At 39.0% G+C, this 23,135-nt stretch overlaps 1 protein-coding gene across 1 annotated transcript in view; it reads left to right on the forward strand.

Moving 5' to 3' along the window:
- Nucleotides 1–3,134: 3,134 nt before the first annotated feature.
- CADM2 (cell adhesion molecule 2) overlaps nucleotides 3,135–23,135 on the forward strand; it is a gene marked incomplete at both ends in the record, with an annotated part of 624,831 nt that continues 604,830 nt past the window's right edge. Inside the window, one exon of the mRNA XM_079549178.1 lies at nucleotides 3,135–3,195. Within this exon, the coding sequence (XP_079405304.1) occupies nucleotides 3,135–3,195 (61 nt within the window). The remainder of the gene's footprint in view (nucleotides 3,196–23,135) is intronic.

A 23,135-nucleotide genomic window follows, 5' to 3' on the forward strand; every position in this document is an offset into this window, starting at 1 on the left:
CTGAATCTGCCGAGGAGCCTCTTTTCTTAGACACTTGTACCTTTCCTGAATTGCTTCCTGGAACAAGACTGCAATCAAATATATGTTTTCAAAAGTACAGAGATGTCAATTATAATAACTAACACAAAGGCACTTCTGATTGCATTGCAATCCTGCTTTAGTGAAGGATTTAAATTACTTATTTTGTGAATTATTTTTACTTTTCTCCTGAAAAACAATATACAAATTTTGAGCCTTTGTCAAGACTTTTAATGAAGCTTTAAAAACAGGTTGTCACTGTTTGCATGACATCTAAAATATTTCAAGAATCATTGCCCACTCATTACTTTACATGCACTGAATCATAACAGTGATAAAACCGCAAACTTTGCCTATTGTGTTTCTTTTTCCTTTTCCTTTTTCTTCTTTTTCTTTTTCTTTTTCTTTTTCTTTTTCTTTTTCTTTTTCTTTTTCTTTTTCTTTTTCTTTTTCTTTTTCTTTTTCTTTTTCTTTTCTTTTTCTTTTTCTTTTTCTTTTCCTTTTCCTTTTTCTTTTCCTTTTCCTTTTCCTTTTTCTTTTTCTTTTCCTTTTCCTTTTCCTTTTCCTTTTCCTCCCCCCCCCCCCCCCCCCCCCCCCCCTTCCCCCCCTTTTCAGTAGTAACAAAACAACAAGTAAAACAAGTACCTAATCATCCCCAGAGATGGTTACTGCAAAGACTTCTCTGCAAATGTTCCTGCCTAGGGAATATTTCAGTGCAACATTTTTGACACTGTTCAAGTAACATACTAAGAGAATAGAGATGGATGTGATGTGGATTTCAGAAAAATGAAATCAACTATAGCAATTCTGTCTTCAGAATGCCAATTTTTAGCTTGATTATGTACTGTGCTTGGACATCTTTTGGAGAAGGGGGATCTCAATGTAAATCCTGATGTCTTAACTGTTACAAGGTGTAATCATTACTTGATGAAGAACCAAATGAAAGATATGACTACAGAATATTTAAATGCCCAGATTCTAGGCTAAAGCAAGCTCTGCAGGGTGAATTTGTCTACTGTTAGCACTTCCTTAATGATCTGAGACCACGCACCCTTTGGAGAAATTAGTTTTTAAAGAGCTTCTACTCCCATAGGTATTTAAGAATATTTCATCACTTGTTTATCTCAGTAGAGCTCTTTGGTGACAAAGAATGGGAAATGAAGGCTGAAAGGTACAATGCAAAACATACAGCACTGTGGTGTTGAGCAAATCCCAATAGAAAAAGGATGGAAGCAGAAGTAGAGAAACACTTGATCCCTGCAAGCATCTAAGTGCAGGGGAATCCTGCTTTCTCTGAGAAGAGGCAATGCCATTCCCTGAATAGACATTCACAGACAAGTCCAGCAACTTCGATACAATAAAGTATTCCAATTTCATTAGTGGTTTTGGCAAAGGGTGAATGATACGGTGCTGAATGCTCACTAAATGAATACGAAGAAGCAGCCTGCCATCTTGGGTTTCCTACATTTGGTATCTCATCTTTCACACTGTGGGCAGTTTTGGACTCCTGAGTGAATGCTGAAAATGCTTCCAAAGAAAGCCTTCAAATATACACTTTTGTGCAAGCCAGTCAGAGTTGGGGGAACACAGATGAGAGTCCAGAAAGATTCTTATTTCTGTTTTCGGTGTGCCCTGTAAGAGGTCTTACTACTACTGTGTGGATGGTACACATACACACTCTCTTTACGGAGGCTCATACTTAATTCTGGAGGTATATGGGACTCGGCCAGCTTTTCTTCTGCTGCTTGCCAGGAGACAGGTGGAAATGCAGAGGAGAAGGTGCCCTGTGCCTCCCTTGAACAGAGAGCAAGCAGCATGGCTAAGTCCCTTCCACGGAACATGGCTCTGGCAGCGAATCGCGGATGCTGCTACATTTTCCCCCGCCAGCGACAAGAGGAGCTCTCCAGTCTCGGCCAGGGTCGGAGAGGGGCGCGCATAGCATCAGCTCTGGAGATGAGACCACCGCACCGCCTCTCCCCCGGCAGGGGGGAGAGAAGGGTACCCACCGCCCGGACAGCCGGCGGAACGCTGCTTCCCCGGCCCCGCAGCCCGGCTCGCACTGCCATCCAGCCTCGTCGGCCTCCGGGTCCCGCTTATTCCCACGGCGCGGCAGCACGGCCGCCTCCCCGCTCCGAGGGCGCCGCAGCCAGGCCCTCCCGGCCCCGAGGCGGTGCCGCGTGCGCCGCGGGCCGCCGCTTCAGGACCAGGTCTGGACAGCGCCCCGCCGCCCGACCCCGCCTTCCCGCCGCCGCTCACCGCCCATTGGCTGGAGAGCCGCCGCGGAGCCAGGGCTGCCCGCGGTTGGCCCGAGCCGTCCGCCACTCAGCGGGGCAGGGAGGGAGGTGCTGGCGCCCGGCTCGCGGCTGGAGCCTCCGAGAAGCGCTCGTTTGTTTTGTAACCCGGCGTCTCGCGCTTCCCCTGGCATCGCCTCATTGGAGGTCTGGGCGAAGCGGTCGACTTCTCATTGGAGGGCCGCCGCTGCCACTCACGTGCCCACCTGAGGGGGCGGTCCGCAGGCCGAGGGGCGTGCCGTGCAGGCAGGGGCGCGGCCAAGGCGGTAGCGGAGGCGGGTCCGAGACTCAGAGTGGGCCGGGGTGTGGCGCGAGGGGGCGTGGCCTCCAGCCGAAAAGGGGCGGGGCTAGAGGCGGAGGCGGGGTGAGGCCAGGGGAGCCTCGCAAAGCGGAGATTGCCCTTGTGTCTCGAGCCGGGAAGCGGCTGGGAACGGAGCAGCCTCGCCGCAGCACCCGCCAGCAGCGGGACGATACGGGACGGGACAGGCGAGCGGAGCGGAGGGCAGGCGCGGCGCTGAGGGCGAGCGGAGCCACCGGGGGCAGCCGGCACCGCTCCGCGGGGGGAACCTGCTCGGCAGCGGCGGAGAGCGCCGCTCCCCCCCCCTCCTCCCTCCCCAATCCACCCCCGCGACCCTGGTCCTCCTCCTCCTCCTCCTCCTCCTCCTCCTCCTCCTCCTCCTCACCCCACTGGATACAGCGAGGGAGACACTGCGGCGGAGGCGGCGGCGGCTCCTGCGGGGGGAAGGAAGCGCCCGGAGAGCGGAGCGGCGGGAGGCTGCGGATCTGCGTGCCTGGCGCCCACCCAGCCCGAGGGGAGCCCCCAGCATGCGGCTGAAGCCCGGCGCGCTCCTGCGCTTCTACAGCCTCTGCGGGATCCTCATACAAGGTACCGTCTCCCCCTCCTCCGCGGGAGGGGCCCCTGGCTGGCGGGGGGGGGGGGCATCGCCGCGGCCCCGCTGCCCACCCGCCCCGCTCCTGACCCCGCTACCCTCGCGTCCCCCCGCCCCGACGCTCGTCCCCCGGCCTCCGCCGTTCTCTCCAGCCCCGCTATTAACCCTTCCCGCCCCGCCGCTTTGGCCCCGCTCCCCGCGTGCCCCTGAAGTGCGAGTGCGGCGGTGGCGGGCGGCATCCCGGGGAGGTGCGGGCCGCGGGCACTGCTGGCGCGGGGGAAGGGGCGCCGCGCCGCGCATCGAGATGGACGTATAGAGCCCATACGTGAGGCGCTGCCGAAGTGAGGCAGCATCTCCCCGACGCCAACGGCGAGTTCCCCGACTCGGTATATTCCGCGTCCCTCCTCTTCCCCCACCGCGCCGCGCCGCTCCTCTTAGTGAATACCCTCCTTTTAATTGACACGGAACAGCCGCGGCGGAGGGGGAACCCGCCGAGTACCGCCGCTTCCCGGCTGCGAAGGAAGGCGGGCAGCTCTCTCTCCCCCCACCCCGCGGGGCGGGGAGGCGCGCGGGCGGGGGGCGGTAGCGGTCGGGAGCGCGGGGGTCGGGGGAGGTGGCAGCGGCCGCGGCGCCGCAGCCCGGCGGCCTCTGGCGGGTGTGCGCGGGGTCAGCGAGCCGCCGCGCAGAGACCGGCGGGCGGGTGGGGGACGGGGGCGACCTGCCTCCCCGCGGGGGGCTCCGGGGGGGAAGCGGGGGAGCGAAGTGACCTTGCGGGGATTTTCTCTCCCCTCGTCTCCGTCACGCCGCGCCGTGTCAAGTTCAATAAATTTTACGTTTCCCTCGGCTGCGTCATGTGTCGGGCGGGCTCCACAGGGTTGAGGAGCGCGGCGCCCGCAGCGGACCGGGAGGCAGCGTTGCCTCACGGGGAAGTTGGCAGTGCGGGTGCTAGAAGGGGACGGGGCAGCGCGCCGGGCGGCTGTCAGCGCGGCTTCACGGGGCAGGGCTTCGGTGCGCCTCGGCGGCGTGCGTCACCGCACACGGAGCCGCTGTGCCGGCGCTGTACCGGGTGATTTATTGGGGCATGTGCCGGGACTGCACCTGGACTCTGCTCTCTGTCTCTTGCATCTCCCCGTGAATTGTCGATTCATGGCCCCGCCGGGGAGGGGTGCTTCGTGTCACCAATAGAACCGGGGCTGCCGCTGAAGGAGGAGGGTTTGATCTCTGTGAAGATGCAGTCAGCCGCCTTCGGCGCATCGCATTCTTAAGAGTGAACCAGTGATTAAAACAGTGCCGCCTTTGACGGCGGGTTAGGGCGCGTGCCAGGCGGAATGCTACTCTGTGAACCACATCAGGTAATAAAACATTGCAAGAAAAAGGATACAATGTAGATCTGTGGAAATCGTCAGGCTGGGCCCGTCCTTGCAGACAGGGGCAGGCCGTGCCTCACGTGCTGCTTGGCTTGCTCTCTGCCTGGTACGAAATGCCTGCTCCTTCTCAGTTTGTCGCACAAGTATTTTTTCAGCTCCTGGATAAAACTGCCCTCAGGAGTACTGGAGCAGTCCCTATACCACATTTGAGCAGAGCACTTTTTGGGTGCCGTTCTACTGGGCACTGAGTAGAACGGGGATTAAAGAAACCTGTCACCCTCAGAGTGGAGTGAGAGGAGATAATTTCTGCTATGCTTTCCTCCATCCTCCTTTGAAGGAGAAGAAAACACACAAATATTTTCTAAGGGAAATCTGCCCTGAATAGTTGCTGTGTCTCACCGAATATTGAATTCCTTTGGTTCACCTTGTAGTGCTACTTCATAAACAGTACCATTTGTTTTGGCACAGCCAGCCATGGTTTCTGTACTGGACACATTTCTTGCTGGCATTTTTATACCTGCATTTAAAAGTAATTTTTCCTGCTGGCTTGCTGTGCTTCCCCAGACTGCCTTGTGAAGTGGCTCAGCGGATTTGTTAGATTCCTCCGTTTCTGTCTGTGGGATACACAGGTTTTCCGTCATCTCTGTACATGAATGAGATTGTTGTTCTGAGGATTCGGAACGCTTTGGGACTGTGACTGAGGATGGCTCCTGTTAGCTTCAGTTCACTAATTTAGTTTAAAGATAAGACAGAGTTGAGCTAACATGTCCTGTATGGAAGTGTGCCTTTTTTTGGCTCTGTCTATTAAGAGCCTGGCTTAAGCAATATGCCCCGAGTGTTGATGAAGCATCAGCTGAGGGAAGAGGACATAGAATAATGCGTCTCAGCTTGTGCATGGAATAGCATTAACAGCAAGCAGTCCCTTCAGAACGGAGGCAAACAAGAAGTAAAAGAGTCCAGTGTCAACTGCTTGCTGTGAGAGGGGAATAGTGAGGTGGAAGGGGGAGTAATAACATGTTGAGCTGAGAAGTGGCTTGTCAGCTGAGTTCGGGTATGATATTAGTCTGCTTTGCCCTATCCAGTATTTACTGTGAAAATAGTAGGATCTCTGGCTGCTGTTGTTCTTACCTCTTGTGCTGTTAATGATTCCAAAGTATCTAAACTGCGTCCTAAGAGGTTTAACTGTTATGTATGTTAGCAGCTTGTACTTGCATTTTTTGTTTCGCTTTTTTTTCTCTCATTTCATGAATTTAGCCTGCTATATACAAAATTTAACAGTAGAAGGATGACACGTATTTTGAATAACTTTCGTACAGTATCTTAAACAATTTATGCAACCTGGAATCTAAGCTATTTATTTTAAAGAGTTACCGTATGATCAACTGTGATATTAAAGATAGTTTTGTAGAATTCCTGGTGTACAGATATGGGTTAAAATTATCCTGGAATTGTAGCTGCTGTAGCCCCCTGCTGTGGGATAATGCAAATGGCATCTAATGCCTTCATATGTTCTGCTTCTCGAAGGATGCTGGATAGTGTTGTATGTGGTAACAAATAATATACTTCCAGTTCTCAACCATCACCAGACAAGTCTTCCCAATACAGTTTCTTAGGCACTTTAAATACTTGCAACTTGTTTACTAATGAAAATAATGTAGGGACACTTTAATTTGTCTGAAACTGTGATCACTGATGCGAGAAATCGGTAAGGACATAATTGCTCATGGATGAGACTTTGCTCATAAGCCTAGATCTATTACAAGTAGGGAAAAAAAAGTGAATATGCAAATGGCTGCTTCTCTGATCATATGAGCTGATTGAAGGCTGTGATACATCACTCCATAGCTTGCTTAGTTATTATCTGTTTTGATTTTTAACTAGGATTTCTGTTAGCAAAATCTTGGCAGTAATGCCTTATCTTGTAAGCAAAGGTGTTGTGTTGACAAATTAATGTTATAATGCTAATATGGTAATAGAAAGTGAAAAGTGTGCTGTAGTTAGTAAATTCGGTGAAGAAGAAGACAGTTGCAGAATAGAAGACAGTGACTTTGGTGGAGGTTGATACAATCTGTAGTTGGAATCACAGAATCACAGGATCGAACTCACAAGCTGAAGTGTAAAATATAAGTCTTGACTTGATTGTGGCCATCTTTATATGACTTGGGTCAGTCTAAACAAAGCTTGGCAGGCTTTTTAGTTGTCTAGTTCCGAGATTAATTCATTTTATTAATTATTTCTCCTTCTTCATATGTTTTATTACTAGTCATCATATAGCCTTGCTGAACAGTTTTAGAACATCAAGTAACTAATCACTCAAAACTCCCACTGGTGACCTCCTGAAACTTCCCTGATGAACACATGAATAGAAATTCCTCATACTGACGGTATTTATCAAGTTTCTATTCAGCAGTAAGCAGTAGTTCCACAAAAATGCTGATAAGGAGAAACACTTCTTTGTAACAAATACTTTTTTCATGTCAATTTTATTGTTAGTTCTTTTTTTTTTTTTATTAGAAAAAAATGTAAGACATTAGTGTCCCTTTGCTTTTAAATTTACTTGTTGGTTTTAATTCCATGACTATGTACTGTAAATGTTTTTAAGCCACCGTTTATAGAAGCCTTAGTTCTTATATTTCAGCTTTATGTTGCAAAACAAGTCTTGAATGTGGTTGCATTTAATCTTTCCACTAAATGATTAGTCTTCCAATATTGCTGTGGAAAGTCAAAGTTGGATTTTGAGTTTTTTTCCACTTATGCATCACGAATATTGGTGAAGAAAATATAACCACTGTCTATGTGGTAAACACTGATAGACATCAGTTGCCTAGAGAATATAAGTGTAACCAGAATGCAGTTGACTACTAGAAGAATGATTCCCTCTCAAACTAACATTTATGAAGTAGAAAGAGAAGGTGCTCTAATGGTCCTCCTAATTCCTTCTTAAAGAGATAGAAGAAATGCTTCCATTTTGTTTTAAAAGAGAAACCTGACAACAGGCTAATTCCGTTAGAGACTTTCAAAAGAATGGAGAGTCCTCTCCAGAGAGGATGCTGCTGACATGCTTTATAAAATACGTGTTCCAAAACAAATGTGGAATGGTAAAACTATTAGACATAGTTTAGTAGTTTAGTATGTGTCTCCTCTGGGATTGTGTCAATATTAAGTATGAGCTTAATGAGCATATCCCTTCTTTCTATGGAATTCTTGAGGTATGTTTGAAAGGAAGAAAGAAAAAGTGGCAAGGAATACCTTGTAAAAATGATGGTTTTTTTCTCAGCAATCTGCCTTTGAACAACTTATCTTTTTACATAATGAAAACATTGAAAATATTTTGAAAATACTTTTTTGAAAAATGTATGTGGGTGTCTTTGTGAGAGTTCTTAAAGCTTTTTTTTTTTTTTTTCTTCTCTGAAACTGTTTCAAGGTTTTTCCCTTTCATTTTTATAAATCAAAATAAAAAGGTCCAAATGCATACAATTTCTCCTATTTTAATGCACAGTAAGTTCAGAATGGATGGTTTATACAGCTGTACTGAGCAGACTGTCCTCACAGCATTCTAAGGTGGTAGAGAAAGAGGCAGAAAGCATTTATTTTAATAACAGAAATGAATTCTAACACTGGAGGTTGCGTATTATATCTTTCAGTGCTCTGTTTTACTAATAAAAATTTAGTGTGTAGGACTTTCTAACATGGAGAATTTGAAACAGGTAAAAAAAAATTATTAAAGGGTGAGGTAGTTATTTTTATAGTAGGTGAAGTGGAAGACTCCCTGTTCGTTCATTTAACCATGTCTACCTGTCCTCCTTTCTCTGACATCTGTAACTGTGTAAAATAAAATACTTGCATCCTTTGCCATCCTATTATATGTAAAACAGAGATCTTAGGTTCTATATAAGCTTTGTTTGGGAATATTTTTAGTGTCTGACAAATGGAAGATTTTTGAGTAAGGACCATTTCTTCCTAAATAGCAGTTGAATTGTATTTGCTGCTTTTCAGTCTAATCAAATGGATCTCAGATAATGTGAATGCTTTTAACTTTCAAGTTTTAAGTAGCAACACATCAACGTTAATACAATTCTATTTTACTATGAATTCATAAATTACTTTAACTTTTTTTCTACTTCATAATACTCACTTTAGCATTCTCTATTCTTCTCACATAGCTATTAAGGAACATTAAGTGTCCATCGACAGCTGCTCTTCAATTTTAGAAAAATAATTCATATGTATAGTCTGTCTTTCTCAATTTGAATTTCAGAGCAAAAGGTTTGAATGTGTGTGTGTACCTATAAATATCTATGAGAACAAAGCTTTAAATAAATGTATATGTTACTGAATTCCTCACTAGCTTATTCTTTATTTGTGATGTGAATGGAGTCAAGCTTGTTTAGACTGTTTCTGAAGCAGTGCATGTCATTATACGCCATATAGTGGTTGTCTGCTTAGCTTTAATGTTCTCTTTATTGTTGTCCTTCGGTAAGCAATTTGTTGACTACTTGTCTTTGAGTAGGAAGGATGATGCAAGAGAGACTGTTTTTCTTGTGCTAGAAGTGAAAACGTACTGATTATATTTAAATTTCTTTCATGTCACAATATTAATAGAGCAATGATTTTAATTGTCATAGTAATTTAATTGCCAAATCTTAACTAAGATTACCTGGATATGCTATTACATGCAAAAGGATTTATGGCCACATATAGGAACACATTTATGCCTTACTGCATACCATCAATATATATGACACTGCATTATTTCCACTTCTCCTGGCAGAAGCTGAATAGGCCAACACAGTTTTACTGATCCATCTGTCTAAGTCTTACAAACTCTGGCTTTTCAAAGTTCAGCACTGGAAACTCTACAACTGTGACTGACAGCTCTGAAGAGAGTAAGACAAAACTACTTCACAGCAGCAGTTGCAGTAGGCATTTGGTATTTTCCGTTTACTCAGATATTTATCCCAAACTGACCTACATCTGCTGGATTATCAGTGTAACTTGACCTGCTTTTATTCCCGCTATGCTGTATGGGAGGAAAGCTGTTCTGGTTAGTCTCAAACGAGGGGGCCATACTAGTTAATGCAGAAGCAATATTTTTTAGTCTTATGCAGGGTTTAAGATCACTGAATTTGCTACTGAAGTAATTTGTTACTTTCCAATACAAAAATGGTATGTATTTAATATTTTTCTGCAATAAATTATCAGGCAAAAAACGAGGTGATACTGACAAAATCAAATCAGAATTTAATCTTAAAAGCTTGTTTCAATTGGAAGACTATACCAAATGCATTTCTCTGCCAAACCCGTTTTATATTTATTGCATATAATTTATTTTTTTTTTTCCCCTGTTAGTGCTCTTGTTGTATATGAAGTTTAAATTTTGACACGCTAGTTGGTGCTTCATTGATATGCATTAATGGATATGAATTCAAGAACAGCAAGGAATTCTCCATTGGATTACATGTTTTATACATGAAAAGTAAAATTTTGTTTGGTATGTAAGAAAACACTTAGTCTCACTCCAGGTCATCATCAGAAATAATTTTTTACATTTTTAAATATAGAGAAATGCAGTACAGCAGCTAGTTGCAAATTGAAAAATAAATGCAGTGGCTGGAGATTACTTGCTAAACTGCTTACTAATCTCAAGAACTAACGCAGAGTATCTCAAATCCAAGACAGATCATAAAAATAGGATAATATACGTATATATGTATATATATCTAATATATATTTATATTAGGAGCCCACCTGATGGAGAGGTGTTTTTTCAGAATTTAAACATCCATCTTGAAAACCACTTGGACGTTGTATATTGAAAGACAGTGAGTGTGTCTCATCTTTCTGCTACAAAAACAGATGACTAGTGAATTAGTTTTAAAGGCTGTGCTTTCCTTAAAGGCAAAGCTCCGTTCTGAAATCTTAACGTTGCTGCCTATTGATGTATCATGAGCACAGCTTTTTTAAACGTAATCGAGGTGATTTGTATTTGAATACAAGCAGTGTATTTGCTACTATTAAGTTAAGCATGGACCAACACCTCAACCCTCAACTATTTGCCCAGCTTCTTCAAAACATTTGCCTTGGCCTTTCAGGTTTTTTTTTTTTTTTTTTTTTTTTTTTTTTTTTTTTTTTTTTTTTTTTTTTTTTGGCCAGGCTTTTGTCATATTTCTCCTCAAAGTGTGAAGCCTATTGTTTATAAACTAATGGTTAATGCTGCATTTTAGCATGTGAAACACAAAATGTATGACATTCTTAATATAAATAAGCCTCATTCAGTCCCTTAAAAATTGACCTCATCTTGCATCATTTCAGTATTTTCCTCACCAAATGTCTGAATTTTTAGAATTGAATCAACTGGGAAAATGCAGTGTTTTCTGCTTCCTAGGTCATCACTGCTTTGCAAATTTTAAGTCACTACTGTTTTGCTGAATTCCAAATAGTGAATTTTGGTTGTGAAAGTCAAGGCACGTAATCAATAGACATATATGGAACCTTTGTGGTTTTTTTTTTTTTGTTTTTTTTTTAATTATTTTTATTTATACTAGATAAAATTCTCAGTGTTTCACAGAGTATTTATGGGATGTTCACTTATGTTTTACATGGAAGAATAATAACGTAACTTCAAAATAGCTTGGAATATAAGATTATTTTTAAATGACCACCCACAAGCATTGCTTAGACAAAATATGTAAGCACCTATTCACTTAAAACATATATTTTCAGAATTTCCCAAAATTTGGATTGTAAGAAAAATAATATCAGATTTTACATACATTTGCTTATGTCTGCTTGAAGAGCAAGTGATATTTTGTGATCAACGAAATCAGCTTTTTCTTAAACTGAAGCAAAATGGAAGTACAAGAAAACTGGGTAAAGAAGACAATTCAACTCTTTTCATGCAGGGTAATCTTTTTTAACACATCTGTATTGCACTGTTGTGTAGAGCAGGTGCATTTAATGGCAGCTAGGTTATGCCATTTGCAAACTGAAATACCCTGTAAATTACATGAGAGAACCATATCACTTGAAATAAGGAAATTCAAATTTGCTGTTTATTGGATAGTTAATATTGCACACTTGATCTTTTAAAAACTCTTGAACAACTTGTAGAACAGTTTCTTTTAGAAAGAAATTTCAAAGTAAGTGGCTTGCTGGTTATAGATCAGTGGTCATAGGTAAATATAGAGGAATTTCTCCTTGTCTGCCTAGGATGCTTGTCAACAAAACTGAACTTTGCTTCTTCCATTTGCCACTGTGAGACTTGAAATGCAGAAACAATGATAACCTGAGTCTGTATGTGTGAAGATATTTCCTATCTAAGTTCTCGAGAATAAAGGCTTCAAATTTGGCTCCTGTATAATCTGTTTAAATTAATGTGTCAAACTTGTAACAAAGCTATAAAATCTGAGATGTCCTCCAGGCATTCAGAAGGAAATGTCAAACTTGAGAAGTGAAAATATTTTAAGTCATCCTGTGAATAACAGACATTTACATGCACATTCATATCATTATGGTGAGGTATTGCATGAGGTCATTTCAACATAGCTTCCTTTCATTTTCATTGATTCAAGGTAAATAAATCAATTATTTGATTTGAACATTTTGTTTCAAAATGCAGCTGAAACTTTTTTTAGTAGGTTCACTTAAATCCATTTTCTTTGTAATGTTACGAGATATGCCATCCCAAGATAAAATATATTACTATAGTAATAGATAGTCACAATATTGGTGTCATTTGTGCTTTGTTTCAGCTTAGAGCATTAGTGGTGCAGTGTATAAGAAATCAGATTTGTTAGTGTCAAAAGAGAATGTTTTCAGAAATGCAAGTGCTTTTATGTCCTGTTAAAGTGAGTGAGACATTAGCATGTACTGCATGTTTAGAAAAACTATTCTGCTTGCGTAGTTGTGTATTCATCAAATGGAGAGTAATGCAAATACATTAATAAGCACTGACTAAGGTTACTGAATGATGTTAGTAAGTAGCTCCTTAGGTGTTGCTGTTGTGTAATGTTACACTTTCAGGTTGTTCAAATGCACATCCCTTTGGATGTTGTGTTTAGGGACATGGTTTAGTGAGAACTAGTTGGTGATAGGTGGATGTTTGTACTGGATGATCTTGTAGGCCTTTTCCAACCTTGGTGTTTCTGTGATTCTGTAATCTCTAATTCTCTATCAGAGAGATTTGTCACGTGGCAAATTTCAGTCCAGGTGCTTAAGTTGCAGAATAGAAAGCTAAATGTAAAACAACTTGTATTAACTGTAATTATTTTGTAAATGCTACTAAGGCTCCTGCAATGTCTGTATTATAAACATAGTTTTACATCTGGGACACACACGTATATACTCTAAAATATCAAGCAACTGTATGGCGGAGTCAGTACACATACAGTATTTTAGTCAAGCTAGAGAAATCATCTCACAAAGAATGTTGGGGAAGGATGAACAATCCATTTTGTAGTTATGGTGTTTCTGCACGATATTTGTTTTATTACAGGTCTCCAGTATTCTTGCATAAATAAGTTGTTGGTTTTTTTTTTAAGTACATACTCATAAAGTATCTTCATCAAATAGTTTAATAACTCCTGACAAACTTGTTAGTACTGTTCTGTATGGAAATGAGACAGATTTCATTACATGATATACACATGTGAATATAGATTACAAAAAGAAATCATTGGATGTTAATATTTGTAAACTTTTAAATAGAGAACTAGGTGGTGCTGTTCTTTCATCTTTGTGGCTTAGCTGTGTTCTTAAGTACGGACTCAGAACATCAGGCTACTACTTTTTTAAGAATAAATTTAGTTCTTAAGTAGCTAAATAAGTCAGTATTTCTGATCTCATTGAGAATGGTACTGTGAGAGTTAATAACTTCATAATACAGTGCTGTCTAGTGTATGTAGAATAACTTTTAATTCTGTATGTTGATATACTTTTCATCAGTTCATCAGTTTGAATGATACAGTGAATTCTAATAATTTTTTGACTCGTGACGTAACCATATATTTGATCTTATTTGATAAGATCAGTTCAGCATGTTTAGGTGCATGATTACTGAAATATAACCTAGCTTTTTGTTCCTAGCACTGAGATTTTGCACCTTCTTTTGTTGTTAGTTTCTAAATATTTTTGGGACTAATTTGCTAACAGAGCAATGAGATGATCAATAATAGCTGGAATAAATTTGCTGTAACCTTGTAGCAGCAGTATATTAAACAGTAAATTAAGCAGGAAAAACGATTTGTTAAACTTTCTTCAATTTACAAAACTGTATAAAGTTTTAATCACTGTACTGTCTTATTGCCATTATTGCTGTATTAGCAAATGGTGAGGCTAAGACTATAGTGAACTGCTTGTGATCTAGGATAGATTTGGTGTTTCATTGTTGCAGCAGAATTAAAAATCTATAATTAATTCAGTATGTAACACTTCAGTAGAGTACTTACACTGACCACACTTTGGGCAGGAAACTTGCAAGATCAGAGAGAGAAAGAAATAAGAAGAAAATGAGCCTCTGTACTGAAAGTGATGAAAAAGCATTCTAGTTAGGTCAAACTTAGAAAAGTGTTTGCTCTAAGTAGGTAATTGCTTAATCAAAAAATAAGCTGTAGCTGTTAATAGTCACAAATGGGGGAGTGTGAAAACACTTTCTTACAGTTTGTCTCCTTTGTTCCTTGTGAAAAAGAATTAGAAGCAAAAAGTTTGGTTTATAGTTTCAGATTGTTCTGGAATAAACATGAAATGCATTTTCTCAGATGAGAGATACAGTCATATATAAGTAATAATCATAATATTATATTATACATGTTATAATATCATAACCTTACATAACCTTACATAATAAACATGTAAGGTTGGTAGTAGTAAGGTTAAAACCAACAATCCCTTTTATGTTTCTGTTTTTTTTTAAATTTCTTTATTTCTTTATTTATTAAGATTTCACTGTCACAATGTAGTTACTGTTCTGCTGTTTGGAGGGTGCCAGAAGGCACTTTTTGTTTACTTCTGAAAACTGGAAAGAAATTCAAAAACAACTCTTATTTGAAAAAGTAAATAATTAAAGTTTGATTATTTATGGTATATATACATTGTACATATATATTCAAACAGAAGCCACAATTTGAGTACTGTACTGTATGTATTAATAGACTTTGTACAAACGTTTTAGTGTGTAGCATTTAAAAGCTATTAATGAAAACTCACTGCTGTCATAAAATTGTTGCTTTGTGTTTGTCTCTTTGAGAGTTGTGTATCAGACAGTGGGTCAGTTTGCATGGGCTGGCAGACTATGTTTAAAAGGGAGGCTTTAATAAATTGTGTTGCTAACTGCAACAAGGGCACAGAAGATTTCTGAACGCACATTCTTAGTTTGAAGCCTGCCATTTAGCTTGTGGATCAGCAAATGTTTATGAACAACTAAAGTACTGCATTTTTGTCATCATCTTCCTCTTTCTTGGAAAAGTCTTGGTTCTCTGAATCAAGTCCTCCTATATGCAGCTGTCATCCTAAGGAAGCATTTGGCTGGAAGGAGAGAATTTATGACAGTTACTGCTTTTCAATTCTTATAATTCAAAACAAATAAAATGATCATTTTAAATTCTGCCTTCTAGGTGTATGCTGTGAATAACCAAAGAAGGACTACTTCTGAGTCTTTCTGTGCCAGCCCACTGCTTCCTAGACAGTTAATTATGATCATGTGAAGAAGTGAGGTGTTAGGGTCAGTTTTGCTTTTGTGTTACTGAGAGATTCCTGTAAGTTACAGATGGTATTTAAAAATCTGATTTAATTTTGTTGCACTGAAAATATCTTGTGATTTCTAAAACATCCCAAAATAATTTATGGAAAATGGATGTTAGCTGAGCCTCAGATCTGAGGAAGAAAGGAAGATGAGCATTATTTCAAAACAAAGGGCATAAAAGATAAAACTAAATTTTTATAATCATCTCTATGTATGTTTTGGGAATCACATGGTTACATAGCATTGGTAAAGCTTGTAATTGCTTTCTGAGTACATTAAAATACATCAAGAGTGAGTATTTATTTTTTTTTTTCCCCCTTCCTCTTCCATTCTGAGTATTCTTAATATGGAGAGACAACTAAAATATTTAGTGAAATTTAGATAACTGTTATTTGTAATTAATGATTTTTTTTTTTTTTTTTTTTTTTTTTTCCCTCTGCTTTTATGGATTTGAGTAAGGAACACTGGTAACACTGAATGTTAATGTCTAACTTTTACAAAATTACTTTACTGAGAACACTGAAGTTTCATTCTAGCTACGGATGAACATGAGAAGGGTACAGTAATAGTCTTACCATCATTGCTATTCCTTCACCACTTCAAGTTCTTCGGTAATTCTTTTTGATATTTGGGAGGAATTACACTTTTTTTTTTTTTCATATTGCACAGCTTTTGAAGTAGCCATAGTTAAAATAACTGCTGACGCTCAAATATTGCTTAGGCAAAGCTCTTCAGTATAACTTCAGTAGAATAAGACTGGCTTACAAATCTAGACAATTCATTCTTCAGAATTCAGACTTAAATCTAACATACATTTATGGGAAGTTTAACTTAACTTAGTGGTTAAACTTGTGGGAAAAATCACAGTTTTTTCTTCACAATTTGTAATTTAAAGGAAATATTCAATATTTAGGTGAAGTGAGTATTTTTCCCTTTTCCTGATAATGGGATCTCTGCACTTTTGGATTTAGCTTTTTTAAACACGGTTCATCAATTCTAATTAAATCGAGCTCTAAGGCTACACAGGCTTATGATAATGAGCACAAATGTTTTTTGAGAGTTTTTTTATAGTGTTTGTCATGATTAATTCCTTTTGAAAGCGTCTATCAGTGCATAACATCACAAACATAGGGGAATTAAATGGAAATTGTAGACATAAAATTGTATTTGTGTACACTGGCCTACATCAAAACTGAAAATAAACGATCAAGATGTGGCAGTTATTGTATGTTATTTGTTGAACTAAATTCTGTTGTTTATTTGACTATATGAATGTTGTAAACATTCAGGAAACAAATTTTTGTTTTGTGTGTGTCTTCTCACCTATCAGTGTAAGTGTGTATTAAAAGCTTGCTCAGAAAATTAAAAACAAACAAAACAATAACGAAAGCCATGCCAAAACATACGTAAGTCCAACTCATCCGCTGTCTGAACTGAATCAGAAGTGATAACTATCTGAGGAGTTTCTACTGTTTCCAATTCTTCTAATTTTTATGGAGAAACGTGGAAGCATTGAGAGCAATATTCAGAATCAAGATTTGGTTACTGCAGTGGAATTGATTCTGTTGTCTACATATACAACTTGCAATTACAGTTTGGGTTGTAGATTTAGTACGTGTGTGCTGTAAATCTGGAAATTCCAATGTGCAGTCACAATATATGAAGTCAGCCACAAAAGAGATCAGTGTTGGCATTTATTCAATTTGTCAAGCACATAAATTGTCTTGTCTTTAGTAATTCCTGCATAGAAACCTCATACGTATAACAGGATGATTTTCTCTGTACGTGGTTATAGTCAACTTCATCCAAGAAAGAATGGTTGGAGTGTTTATTTAGTAATACTACTGTTCTGTAGTTTGCACTTGTGCATGCTTCCTGATTATTTTTTCTGGTGACCTCAAGAAAATTCAAACCAATTGAAAAAAACAACTGTGTTGAGACAGTGCAAGTACTAAAACATTTTCAGTAAAGCAATTTAATATATCAAGCTGTTAACTGGCTTGGACACTTTACATGCTTTATCTTGTTGCTGGATCTGCTGGCAAACACCTTTAGCTTTTTTCTTTTTTCTTTTTTCTTTTTTCTTTTTTTCTTTTTTTTTCTTTTTTTTTTTTTTTTTTTTGTTAGAGGTTTATGTATGCAGGCTATCATTAAACACATTTTGAAAATATTGAAGTAAAGGAAAGTTCTTGATTCTGCTCCAGCTCTTGTGTTAAGCCTGTTGTCTTATTCTACATCAAGTACATTTTAAGAATAGTTAATCAGATTATATTATATCTATTTTATGAGGCTGAGAGATCTCCAAACAAATGTAGGAAATGGAAACAGCATGAGGTATGTGTTAGCTAATTATCCTTTTCTCTGCACTCCTAAATCTTGTTACAAGCACAAACATTTAGCTCTGTTAGTGCATGTCCCTTTATTCTCAGCAAGAACAGTTGGTATAAAAAATCATGATATGATTGTACAAAACCAGATTCAGGCTAATGCCTGAATTTCTATTTCTTTTATTATTATTTCCTATCTTAATTCTATATATAATATGTATCATAATGTGGTGTAACAAAATACTGAAGAGGAGTATTGAAATTCAGAATTTAGGATGAGATACATGTCAGCTTACAAGTGCTATACCATTGTGACTGATAGCTGTTCACGTGCAGAAGTTTGAAAAGAACTAGCTTGTTTTCCTCTTCTACAAACATCATATATTTATATTATATCCATAGCCTGCATTTAATGAGTACGTACATGTTAATAGAAACAGTATTTTTCATCATTTGATTTGCAGTGCATTCAAAATTAATGAACAAAGTATCTGTGTGTGAGTTATCTTCTGAGAAAGAATAGGCAAAGCTAAAGAGAACTGAAGTGCAACATGGTCAGGAAGTGAAAAGCAAAACTCTTCAAGAAAACATTTATATTTTCTCTATGTGAATAAATGTCTCTTCAAAACATGTACTATTCTTTTAAGTCTTGATGTCAAAACAATTTATAAAAGACTTGTTACTAGATAGCATTGGAGTGATGCTGTTACAGGTCGTTGTGGGTCATCTGGTTACTGTTGGAAGTAAAAGGCTGTATTGAGTTGCAGCATCTGTCCTACTGTCCTACTGTTGTGAAACAGATGCTCTTCTCTGGGGAGTCATAACTAATTTATACGAAATGGGTGGATGTCCACTTTTTAATATTCAACTTTACAGGGAGCCTTTTTTTTTTTTTTTCGTAGCTCTAGGAATTAATGTTAGTTATGTTAAAACTGTGAATTTCTTAAATTCCAGGACTAGCTCAGCAAATGAACCAAAAGTGTCTGATGCACTTTCAAACTTTTTTCTGGTTTGACAAGAATTTGAGATTACTAACCGCAAACCAAAAGTTTGAAATCATAACAAAAATATCTGTTGAAATGGCCTCCTCTTTTCACACAAACAGGCCTAAAATTTACAATCTAGGTCACTTGAGTTGTCTCTAGTTATGTATTGAATTTGAGAATTACAAGCTTTAGTAATTTTTTTTTCATTGAGAATTAAGATTTCTTTTGTTAAGCACTAATTCTTCTGTTAAAAAAGAAAGAAAAAAAAAAAAAACCAAAAAAAAATCACTAGGCTTTTTACTAGCATATTTTATCAGGATTAAAAGGTAATAATAAAATTTAATAGTAGGAATAATTATGTATTTGAATAAATAATCTAAATTTTCAAGGGCAAATCATTTATATTATTGACTTCTTTAAAATTAAATAGGGACAATTGCCAAAACAGGTCTTCTGAATGCACTTTGCTAGACAAAAGTAAAAAAGAAGGAAAAGATAAAGATAAAACAATAATCTTTCTGATCTACAGACCAGAATGTGCATGTTTGCATATAGTATGTATCTGAGGAGAAGGGTAAGATTTGCAAGGCTTGATGACACCGGTAGTCATGTGGAAGAGCTTTCAAATTAAATTCCAACTCTGATCCTTTTCTTCCTGTCCTAGAGAGTCAGTAACAAGCAACAGAATATGATTAGTCAAGCTTGACATGACTATCCCTTTGTAACACTGCTACTCTTATCACTGTGAGATGAAGGTGCTTTTTTCTCCTAAAAATGAAGCTAAGAATGCCCTCATCAAGTGTTGACTCATCATGATTTATCCCTGGAAACTAATCCATTAGATCTTTTCAAACAGTATTCAAAGAATTAGGGGAACACTAGAAATGTCAAAGAAATGACAAGTACTCCTTCTGAACTCATCTGTCCATGAACCTACTTCATTTCTGATAGTTAACTGGAAAAGTCTAGAAATAAGCAAACTGTAGTAATGTAAAAAAGAAGTAGAAAAAGCAGTTTAATAAAGAATATCAAAATTCATAGAGGCAGAGAAAAACATCTTAGGTCAATCTTCAATTTTTTCATTGCTTGGCCTCTATTTGATCCTGTAAACACACAGTTTCTAATAAATTCCAACTTCTGAATTGTATAATAATGCCCTAGGAAATTAGAGTCTTCATTTTCAGTAAACTTCATCATTGCCTAGAAAGTATGTAATTCAGCTGTTTTTATCTCATCGTCAGTACAGGTTGGGACATGACCTGCTGGAGAGGAGCTCTGCAGAGAAGGACCTGGGTGTCCTGGTGGATGACAGGTTGGTGGTGAGCCAGCAGTGTGCCCTGGTGGCTAAGAAGGCCAGTGGGATCCTGGGGTGCATTAAAAGCAACGTGGCCAGCAGGTCAAGGGAGGTGATCCTCTCTACTCTGCCCTGGTTGTGCCTCACCTGGAGTACTGTATCCAGTTCTGGGTTCTCTAGTACAAAAAAGACAGGGATCTCCTGGAGAGGGTCCAGCAATGGCCGCAGTGATGATAAAGGAATTGGAGTGTCTTCCCTGTGAGGGTGGGCTGGGCGAACTGGGTCTGTTCATCCTTGGGAAAAGAAGACTCAGAGTTGATCTTATTAATGTATATAAGTATCTTAAGTGTGAGAGTCAAAGAGACATGGCCAACCTCTTTTCAGCAGTCCGTGGGACAGGACAAGGGGAAATGGCCATAAACTGAAGCATAGGAAGTTCCACACCTATATGTGAGGGGACTTCTTTGCAGGAAGGGTGACGGAGCAGTGGAACAGGCTGCACAGTGAGATTGTGGATTTACTTCTCTGGAGATATTCAAGATCCGCCTGGAAGTCTACCTGTGCAGCCTGCTGCAGGGGGCCTGCTTTGCAGGGGGGCTGGACTTGATGATCTCTGGAGGTCCCTTCCAGCCCCTGCAGTTCTGTGATTCTGTGATCTCAAAAGCACAGAGGGAGGGAGCAGGGAGTGAGAAGCAAAGGTTGCAAGGAAGCAAAATGAGAAAATTTTGTACTTCCCGTCAGTAAGCAATGTTCAGCTGCTTCCTGGGAAGCAGAGAACTCAGTGCGTGTAGCAGTTGCTCAGAAAACAGATGCTTTTGTAATGAGAGCAGTTCTCATTATTTCATTTCTCCTTCTCCCCTCTAACCTCCTTCCATCCCTAGTTTTTGTTGCTGAGCACAACAACATATGGTGTGGGACATTCCTTTGCTTAGTTTGGATCAGCTGACCTGGCTGTGTCCTGTCCCCTCTCCACCCCTTATCCACCCCCTGCCTACTGGCTTCTGAGGTTTTGGGAGGGTTGGAGAAACTGACTTGGTGCTGTGCCAGCAATGCTCAGCAATTGCCAAAACGCTGGTGTGATATCAGTGCTGTTCTAGCTTCAAATGCAAAGCACAACACTGTATGGGCTGTTGTTGGGACACTTAACTGCATCCCAGCCAGAGCCAGTATGTACACTGTATGTATAGTATACTAATACATCAACACTAATCTGCTATTTTAAGCTACATAATATAGTCCCTTCTATGAACTAAGAATGTATTTCTAAATAAGATTAGGAATTTTTGTTACTAATCCTTTCTCATTTTAATGTCAGTCGCTACTGCCGAATTACTCCATTTCTTATACAGGCAGTGTTACATTTGAAGCTTACACTTGTGATTTTGAATGTTTTTCTTGGTCATGGACATTTTCGTGTGTATTCTTTGTTTTCAATTCTTAAGCAGTCAGCTTAAAACAGCATGTAAAAAGGATGACAAGCTTGAATTTCTAATTTATTACTCCTGTACCTTGTCATGTTTTTTTTTTTTCTGTACATTAAATTGTATTTTTCATTTTTTGTAGAGTGCCTTCTCTTAGCCATCACTTCATTCTTAACTAAGTGGAATCATTGTGTATGATACTGCTAAATGAAATTTGTCTGAAGACCAATCTAGGCCACCTTGTGAATAAGTAGAAGCTAGTAAAATTTATTTTCTCTATGATGTAGGTAATACTTGCTGTCTTGGGACAATATGAGTGTATTTGATTCCTGTCTTGTATTTATGGTACAAAGGCTAAGATATGTATTTTTTAATTTCATTCAGTATCATACCTAAAATACGCCATAGCTTCTGAAGCAAAATGTGAATTTTCCTTTAGTTTTTAAACAAAAGTTAATTTGCATTACAAAAAAAGTCTATACATATGGAAATATATTTTTATTCATTAGTCTTTAAAAATTTGCAAGATTTGACTTCATGTTCTTTTTACTTTTTTTAATAAACATGAATTCACTCTTTCCTTTTTTTAAACAATATCTGTTTTAAGTGCCTCTGTTTTCAACAGAATTAGGGGAAAATTGATCAGAACACTTTTGAAGTATCTATCTTTTCAGTAAAGAAGCTACTCGAACAGTTTCCTGTTTTTTTTTCACTTGGATTAAGGTTCTCTTTCCACACACACACATAAAAGTCACTCAGATTGATCACTTTCACATTTCAGTGGTCTTGCTGCAGATGCTTTAATTTCTCATGTCTTTTTGAAATGAAAATGCTTGATTTTAGGCTTGTTTTTGTATATCCTCTTGTTTAATATGAAATGTTTTATGGTTCTTCAACTCAAGATTATATTCTGTGTTCTATTTTAGCTACTCAATAAAATAACATCTAAGATAATTACATATAATTGATTCTTTGTGGCAAAAAGGGTCACTAAATTATTTCAGACTTGATTGTTTCTAATATTGATACCATGTGTTCTTGAATTAACTTCTAGCAGGGTTCATCTTCAGACCAAAACTAGTTGTCAGTGGAGATTGAATTTTTCTAAGGGTCTCCCAAAATTTTTCTGTGGGCTAAAATCACAGAGCAGATAAAACAGATGGCATTTTATTTTTGGTATTCGACTTTTTGTAAGCATTATTTTCTGTCTTTGATTAACATCATCAAATATGGTTTTTGTAGACTTGAAGGAAACTTTATGACTTTGGAATAGCATGTAAAATTACTTGGCAGTGGCATTAAGAAATTACTGGTTAATGTAAATACTCAAACTAAAGCCAATTCTTATTTGGGAACTGTTTTTCATATTGGCATTAAATCTATTTGAAGAAATTGTATTAATTATCAAAACGTATAGTTCTAAAATGAATTCTTGGCCATGATTGTAAATGTTTCTCGTAACTGAAATAGCATTAATATTTGTGATTATGTGTATATTATAACTAATTGTATTAAAAATGACTTAGAAATGTCTGGTCTGTATTAAATTATGCTTGCTCTTTAATTTTTTATAGCAAGAACAAAAATTTATCTCAACTTAATACCCTTTTTACTTGTTAGAGTTTCATATAACATTACTGAAGCTGAACTTTTTTAGATTTATACCTTTTCCCCTAAAAATCTTGCAGTGGGGATTCTGTGTATAAGTGTTCCTGAACATTTAGGTTCTTCCTTGCTTAGTTGAACTCCTAAAATGCTCTTTCTGCAGAGTGTATCAGAGCAAATCTTTTGAAGAGTTTCATC

Source organism: Tetrao urogallus, assembly GCF_951394365.1.
Source record: "Tetrao urogallus genome assembly, chromosome: 1".
NCBI classification, from domain to species: domain Eukaryota; kingdom Metazoa; phylum Chordata; class Aves; order Galliformes; family Phasianidae; genus Tetrao; species Tetrao urogallus.